The following is an 8,349-nucleotide window of genomic DNA, read 5'->3' as shown; positions in this document are numbered from 1 at the left end:
ATCCTGCCATAATAACTCATTGTTCAACTATAAGGAACTGTCCATGGTAATAACTAAGGACATTGAAAAACATAGCATGGCTCTTTATGTATATATTATATTGGTTAATCAATTATGTCCAACTCAATAGAGTTGGCTTTATTTGCATTTAGTTTTAAGATGAAGGATGAGAACACACATTAAAGATGTGATGTCTGTAATTTCTAACTTTTTCTCGTTTGTTGAATCGTCGGAGTAGCTCTCCAGTAGAATCCTTAATTTACACCTACAAAAAGAGTTTCAGTGGATTTGCAGCCTGGCTCGCAGAACAAGAGAGTAAGAAGCTACTTGGTATGTATTCTTTGGAAAACACGGGTTTTGCTCTTTAGTATTTGTTATAGTATGTTAGCCTGTATTTAACAACATGAATTATAGGCACACAAGGTGTAATCTCAGTTTTCCCAAGCAAAACACTTATAACTCAAACTACTAGATCTTGGGATTTTTTGGGTCTGCTGAGTACTGTGAAGAGAATACCTGAGGTCGAGAGCGACGTAATTATCGGTTTAATTGACACTGGAATCTGGCCAGAGTCTGAGAGCTTCAATAATATTGGTATGGGGGTTCCTCCAAAGAAATGGAAGGGCATTTGCCAAAATATCACATGCAATAAGTATTTCTTCTATCTACTCATTAGTACTTGTTAAATCTTGTGATCGATTTAGAACTATCTAACTCATATGGCTGTCATTGTATGTGATGTTATATTTAGCTTTTCAAGCAACAAATAGTAAATAGGATATGTGACAGTTAATTAGTTGTATGTTCTGTTCCTCACTTCCTTGTCTGTATATAAACTGCAGCAAAATTATTGGGGCAAGGTTTTACAGAGGTGACCAAGATTTCCACTTGGAGGAAGAAAGATCCCCACGTGATTTTCAAGGACATGACACACACACTGCATCCACGGCAGCTGGACGTGAAGTTAAAAACGTCAGCTACTATGGTTTTTCTGAAGGAACTGCACAGGGAGCTGTTCCATCTGCTAGGATTGCTGTGTACAAAGTGTGCTGGAAAACTGCTTGCATGGAGCATGACATCCTTGCTGCTTTTGATGACGCAATTGCTGATGGAGTTGATATATTATCTGTCTCAATTGGGAGGGAGGATATTTACTCGGCTGATTATTCTCAAATTGCAATTGCTGTCGGGGCATTTCATGCCATGCAGCATGGAATTCTCACATCGATCAGCTTCTGCTGGAGATAGGGGATTCTTATCGGTTACTGTACAAAGTGGTGCACCATGGATACTGACGGTAGCAGCAAGCACCATGGATCGTAAGTTCATAACGAATATAACACTCGGGAACAATAAAACCCTTACGGTAAGAGTTTCTTTAGTTTCCTATCAATGTTGGCATGACTTATAATAAGTTACTGAGGATGTTTTTTACCTATGTCAACTATCTAACTTTGAACTTTTCGTGTATCGATTAGGGGCCTGCAATTAATGTTTTTCCTACAAGTGAAAAGTTCTACCCCGTTGTACAAGACGGGTAATTAGCTATAACTTTCTCATTACCAACTTTTGTTTTCTCGAATGGTTTTTGACAATTTTCCTTTAATGTATTTTATAGATTTTGTCTTCCTGGCGAAATGAATCCGAACTTAACAAAACGAAATATAGTCTTTTGCAATCCAACCGATTTGGGGATTGACGGGAGCGGCCCTTTGGTGTATGGTACTTACGGAACAATAATGATTGCCCGTAATGAAGAACAAGACGTTCCATATTCATATCCTCTACCAGCTACTGCTGTTAATTATACTGATAGCGAATATATTGCATCATATATTTCAAGCACCAGGTAAGACAGTAAAAATGCAGCCTTATGCAGTTCTTCAACTTTTAAGTTTCTTTCTCTTGAAGAAGGTCCCCATTCCAAATTAACCATCTATTGGCTTAAAGTATCTAGTTGAGTAATTAGTTTGTGAATTGTTTTTCAGATGTAGTTTGAAGAGTTTGTAGAAAGTGAAGCTCTTCAACTTTTTTTGTGGAAACGCCACTGCCATTATTCATGAAAGTGAAGTTGTGTATTATCCTAGTGCTCCATCTTTGGCGTCTTTTACTAATCGAGGACCCGCTATCTTAACATCCACAGTTCTCAAGGTATTCTGTGTTGTTTGTTTTTATGAGCTCCTATTATGACTTTTTATGCACTTATTGTTCATTGACATCATTATTTGCATATATTATGCAGCCAGATATAAGTGCTCCTGGAGTTGACATTCTAGCAGCATGGTCTCCAAAAGGCTTTGTTTCAAGATCTGGAGGCGACAAACTTTCAATAATGTATAATATCGTCTCCGGAACATCCCAGACTTGTCCTCATGCCGCAGGGGCTGCTGCCTATGTCAAAACATTTCACCCAACATGGTCCCCTGCAGCCATTAAATCTGCTCTCATGACCACTGGTAAGGTTGTTTGCTTCTGTGAATTTCATAAATGGGACGAATATACGGAGTAATTTTTTATAACCTAACTACAAGTGCACTATGATGTCGCTTTTTCTTATAGAAATTAATTTTTGCTTGGTAAACTCAAAGTTCATATAGAAAAATGGTAAAAGCCAATATTTATCTTATGACTCATGCCAAAACCACGTTATACTTCTTCAGACAACATAAATGTTATTGAAAATGTGACATTTTTCTTTTAATCTAAATCACCAATGAATGCTACTGGAATCTGCTTAATTATTTATATCTTTATATAATTTTGCAGCTTCCCCAATGAAAACCATCGATGGAGGAGAAAATGAATTCGGGTATGGTGTTGGCCAAATTGATCCGGTAAAAGTGTTGAATCCCGGCTTGCTGTATGATGCTTTGGAAGTTGACTACGCAGAAGTGTTATGCAACTTAAATTACACGGCAGAGAAAATTAGAATCATTACTGGAGAGAATTTTACTTGCAGTGCAAGCGAAGGAGGCGAGGCACTTCTGAATTATCCCTCCATGGCTGCTTATTACGAACCAGATTCACCCATCACAGCCTATTTCCCCAGGAGCGTCACCAATGTTGGATTCGCGAACTCCACGTACAAGGCAACAATCAGCAATCAACTTTCTCTGAATATTTCTGTCACTCCCAGTGTCCTATCTTTCAAGTCATTGAATGAGAAGCAGAGTTTCATTGTAAATATTACTGGAGGAGTACGGCAAAGAAGTCGTGTTGTCACCGCTTGGCTCACGTGGTCAGATAGTACACATAGCGTAAGAAGTCCAATCGCTGCTTTGGAGAGGTAAAACTCCAATTGCTGGACAGGAAACTTGACATGTCATGGATTTGCTGTAAGGAAGTAGGCATGAATTCTGTATTAAACGTTGTGTTCCAGTTATCACTAGTACCCACCTGTTGCATCATAATTTAAGGAGCCATTCATTGTTTAGATTCTTGGCAGAAGTATTGCTCCCCTTTGCAATTTGCTCATCTCAATGATTAATCCTAAAATATCAAAATCAATAATTAATTGCAGTGTAAAAATGTTCTAAAAGTTGAGAAAATAACAGTAGAAATTGCCAATATTTCTGAACAAAATTGATCAATTGGCAAAACCAAAGTGCGTTGTAATTTTTAAACCAAAACCAAAGTGCGTTGTAATTTTTTAAACCAAAACCAAAGTACATTGTATATTTTGGTCGTTAACTCATCCTAAAATATCAAAATCAATAATTGCAGTGTAAAAATGATCTAAAAGTGGAGAAAATAACGGTTGAAATTGCCAATATTTCTGAACGAAATTAATCAACAAAAAATTGGTCCCAAGGCCCATTTGTTGTCCGTCACTCTCACTTAGCTTGTTTCCCAAGTTTTTTTTCTGGGTAAGATTTGAATCAACCACGGTGTGCTCATTTTTTGTTTCTCATCAATTCTTTTTTCTCTTTTGGGAATATGCATCTACGCACTCCATCAAGTCATGCGTACAAATATAGGTGGTCGGAACATTCATCAGAAGGTTCATAGAAACCATATTATTCATTAGGTAGTTGCTCTAAGATAATGACCCTAAACTATATGCAACAAGTTACTAATCTCTGCAACACGCTTTCATATTCTTCTATGTAACCATACTTAATTTGTTTCATTCATTAAGAAATTAAGGTCTAAGGAATTAAACCACATAGCTTTTTTACTCTGAAGTTCAAGGTTGGAATAAATGATGGCCTTGAACAAGAACTCTGTCTATGTATGTTTTACATGTTTACTTATTTTCTTTTTATCTTTACTTCGAGGGGTGCAACTGAAGATCCATCTACAGCCCAAAAAAGATGATTCATCAACGGCGGCTCCTGGAGCTGTGGCTAATGGGAAGGCTGAGAGTAAATCGATGAGTTTTGTTATAATCCAAATGAAAATCATTACTTTTTCAAGTGACACAATCTACTTGCATTGGTATATATAATAGGTGACGCATGCTCTAACGTACAAGCCAATCAATTCTTAAACTTTGGTGTTAAATGTTGCACATAGGGATTGAGAGCTCAGAGGTGCAATGTTTTTCTTGGGTGATCCATTAAAATGTTTCATGTGCACTAATAATTTATCCCTGTCTCAACGTGCAAAACCTCTACTCTCTTTTCATGTTAATGGATACAAGTGCCAAGTAAACAAACTACAAAACTCACCCCTTATAAACAGTACTGATATTCGGAAGGGGGAAAGAACAGTTTACCGCTATTCTAGTACGTGTTACTAATTACCTTGGTTCTTTTTAGCGTTTAAAGCCAAGTACATTCCATGCTGAAGTTGGTCTAGTACTCAAAGTTAGCTTGAATGGACACGATGCTAAGTTCACAAGCATTCAAAAGCTGTTGATGCGGTTCCACCAAATTGCCGTTCGAAGACGCTGATCACCATTGGTGCAGGGACGTACAGGTTAGAGTCTCATTACATTATCCTTTGATAGCTGCTAGTAAATTTACAGTTTTAGATTGAGAAAACACGTTGTTATAATTTTAGATTGGAAAAACAAATGCTGGAACCTAGTTCAATTCTGTACCATGAGACTTTGTACGATGTGTAATGCTAGTGTATACACCCACATATGTTGGCACTTTTGGGGCTACAAATACATGCACTTTCCAAGATATATATACTTCACACAACTCTAAGTAATCACTATATATGAAATTTGATGTCCTATTTTTATTAGTTAAAATATTTTACTTCTAAAATTTGATTTATTTTTGTCTTTCCTCCGGTAGGGAAAAGGTAGTAGTCGATAGAACCAAGTCCAATGTAATATTTCAAGGTCAAGGATATCAGACAACCATCATCGCCTGGAATGACACAGCATTGTCTGCCAAAGGAACAGCAAGTAGCCACACAGTAGGGATCTTTGCATCAAACTTTACTGCTTACGATATCAGTTTCAAGGTATATAAAATTAATTGATTGTACCAACTAATACAAAAATAAGATAGTATGTTCATTGATTACTGCCCGAGTCATGTGGTCAATGTTTTGAAAATCGAACCGGTAATCGAACCGATTTTTTGTTAAAATGGTTCAATTCAGTCTTATTTAGCAAATGTTTTAATAATTACAATAATAAAATGAATAAATATATATTTTAATTCAATATTAATTGATATTATATATCAAAATAAATTTCTTATACAAGAAACACATAGTAGCATGTTGGTTTGGAGTTTGGACTATCTTGTTTAGGTGCAAGGTTCAACTCCCCACATTATTCCGGTTCAACCACTATGTGTTTCTACTAATATCATTTTATTTACTTTTGTTTCTGCAAAGAACACTGCTCCTCCTCCTAGTGGGAGAGACGGTGCCCAAGCAGTTGCAATTAATGTGCAGGGAGATCAAGCTGCCTTTTTCAGTTGCGGATTCTTCAGTTACCAAGACACCATATTGGCCAACAAAGGCAAGCACTTTTTCCAAGAATGCTTTATTCAAGGAAGTGTTGACTTCATTTACGGCAACGGTAGATCACTGTTTGAGGTATGTTGATTACAAGCTAGGTTACTTTGTCATATCTCCATGTTTACTTTTCATTCTAAAGATATCACAATATCTTCTCTCTTACAAGACTGGTTCATTTATTAATTTAATGCAAATGTAGCAAAATATCAACATTCCAATTGTATTCTCTTTTAAATACAGACTCTTTTTCTTAGATACTTGTCTGAATATTATATTCTTTTCTTAGACTTCTTTACGACTTTACTTGCCTACATTCAAACTGATTGCTTGTGTGTATATTATATTCTGTCTTCCTGTGCTTTACGTATAGTTGAAATCTCACTCATTAAGATGCCAAAAAATGGATTAACACTTGACATCCATATAGTATATGCAGCACCACAAGCCATGGCCCTAGCTATGTCTTCTGCTTCAGTAGTGTTTCCTCTGCACCTTCTAGATATTGAGTACCATCATTCAGGACTGGAGTGTACATATGCTAGAACCCCATGTTTCTTTTAACCGTGCAGACGATATCTGGTTTAAAATGACAAAACCAAAGATGTGTTTTCTCTGCTGGCGAGCATAAAGAGTACTTATCTTTCAAGGATATCCGCTACCTTATGCATATCCCCACTAGGTAGTCACCTCATGCATCCAGCAATCATTTGCAGGTCCTTGTACAGAAACCACTCCAGTACAAGGCATTAAAGGTATATCCCACTTAGTAAGCAGTGGATTTTCCCTCAATCAAGAATAACTCATTACGAGGCATTTTGTAGGCATTATTAGCAGCTTTATCTGCAGAAACATTCCCTTCCCTCCACATAGCTCAAATCGTCAGCTCCTGTATCAGCTGTGTGCTTGCCCTCCACCTCTTTTTCAGGCTCCATGGCAGATTTCCTGTAGTGAAAGCTTGAACTGCCGCTATTTATAGAATCTGATTCTATCCATAATTTAGCTATCCTCTGTTAACTGCTACTTCTGTTCTCTCTAAGATGACGAGGCATTCTGCTAGGAGTTACTACAGAAGTCAAACAACGATGTCAACCATCTCCAAACACTTCTAGCAAAATCAGATTCCCGTAAGAATAGGTCTTCTTCTTGTTTCTTGCAAATGTAACATTTTGAGGCAATTTGAATTCTTTTTCTTTTGACGGAGATATCAGTAGCTGCCGTGTTCTGACATAGTTTCCAAGCAAACACTGCCACTCTAGGATGAATATATGAGATCCGAACTAGGGAATTCCTAGGCACTTTAGTCTTCTTTATTTCCACTTTTAAGTTCAAAAGATGAGGACACAGAAAACTTTCTCAAAGATCTGTGGTCAAAACAATGTAATCTTGTTCATCAGTATCTGGATTGGGAAGTGTAGTTAGTACCAGTAAGGTGTGTTACCTCTTTAACTAGGTCAGAACTAACCAAGCAATGTTACTGATGATAGAGGATACTTTTGGCCCTACACCGTCTAAGCTGATTACTTGAATTAGTGTAAATGTTAGTGGAAAGAGTATCTTAATATCAGTGGCTGAAGATGGAAAGAACTTTATTCTTTGAACCAAACTATGTACAGTGGCTGCTCAAGTCTTATGAAAGAATTAGACAACAGATTTTAAAGAAAAACCTGTAGAAACCAGTGGACAGCAGTATAGAAACATGTGAAACTTTTTTTTTCCTTAGTTTGTTATATGTTACTTAAATTGGCTTGTATTGCAATGTTATTTATTGTACAATTGAAGAGAATTAGGCTAAATAACTTGCTAGTCTATTATAGATAACTTAACCACGCAAGACTTCAATTCTCCAACGACACAAAGAATAATCTGGATTGATATAATGCAACAGCTTGTTTGATGTGAAGTGTTTGACTTCAACAGATTGTATCTTGAACGTTGTCGCATTTGAAAAAGTCGGTCGGTGAATGCAATAATCAAAGACATGGAAGAACATCATTAAAAGAGAATACGGGTTCTCTTTTGTCAATTGCAAAATCACAGGAACAGGCAATGCTTGGCTTTGGGAGAGCATGGCCCATTTGCCCTGCTTGTTTTCATCAATGCAAATATGTCGGGGATAGTATCGAAGAAGGATGGAATGATTTCAAAGCAAACCAAGTTCTAAAAGTACATGATAAATTTTTGATAATACTTTTTCTTTTGCACTTTACTTCTTTGCATCTCTTTGAATATAATTTGATAAGTGTTGGTTTTGAGTTTCTTGTAGGACTGTCTTCTTCGGTGAGTATGGCTGCTATGGAGAAGGAGCAAGCCACAAAAAGGGGGGGTAAAGTAAGCCAGCGGCTTACCCTAGATGAAGCAACCCCGCTCATGAATACTTCCTACATCGGGCTTAAACATGGCTCCCAATTCATACATGATGAT

At 37.0% G+C, this 8,349-nt stretch overlaps 1 protein-coding gene across 1 annotated transcript; it reads left to right on the top strand.

The window, feature by feature from the left end:
• Positions 1–200: 200 nt before the first annotated feature.
• Positions 201–3,387, top strand: LOC147488518 (cucumisin-like; the record flags this gene model as incomplete). Its single annotated transcript, XM_086574404.1, is given in 10 exon segments — positions 201–330; positions 415–652; positions 843–1,227; positions 1,229–1,366; positions 1,479–1,537; positions 1,619–1,849; positions 1,896–1,914; positions 2,011–2,151; positions 2,243–2,456; positions 2,767–3,387. Coding segments are annotated over 10 exon segments (2,079 nt in total), but the record flags the coding sequence as incomplete, so codon positions are not given.
• Positions 3,388–8,349: the final 4,962 nt, after the last annotated feature.

The sequence above is a fragment of the Coptis chinensis genome, chromosome 7 (genome assembly GCF_015680905.1).
Source record: "Coptis chinensis isolate HL-2020 chromosome 7, ASM1568090v1, whole genome shotgun sequence".
Classification (NCBI taxonomy): Eukaryota; Viridiplantae; Streptophyta; class Magnoliopsida; order Ranunculales; family Ranunculaceae; genus Coptis; species Coptis chinensis.
The sequence above is the reverse complement of the archived record's forward strand: the minus strand, read 5'-3'. Positions and strand labels throughout refer to the sequence as shown.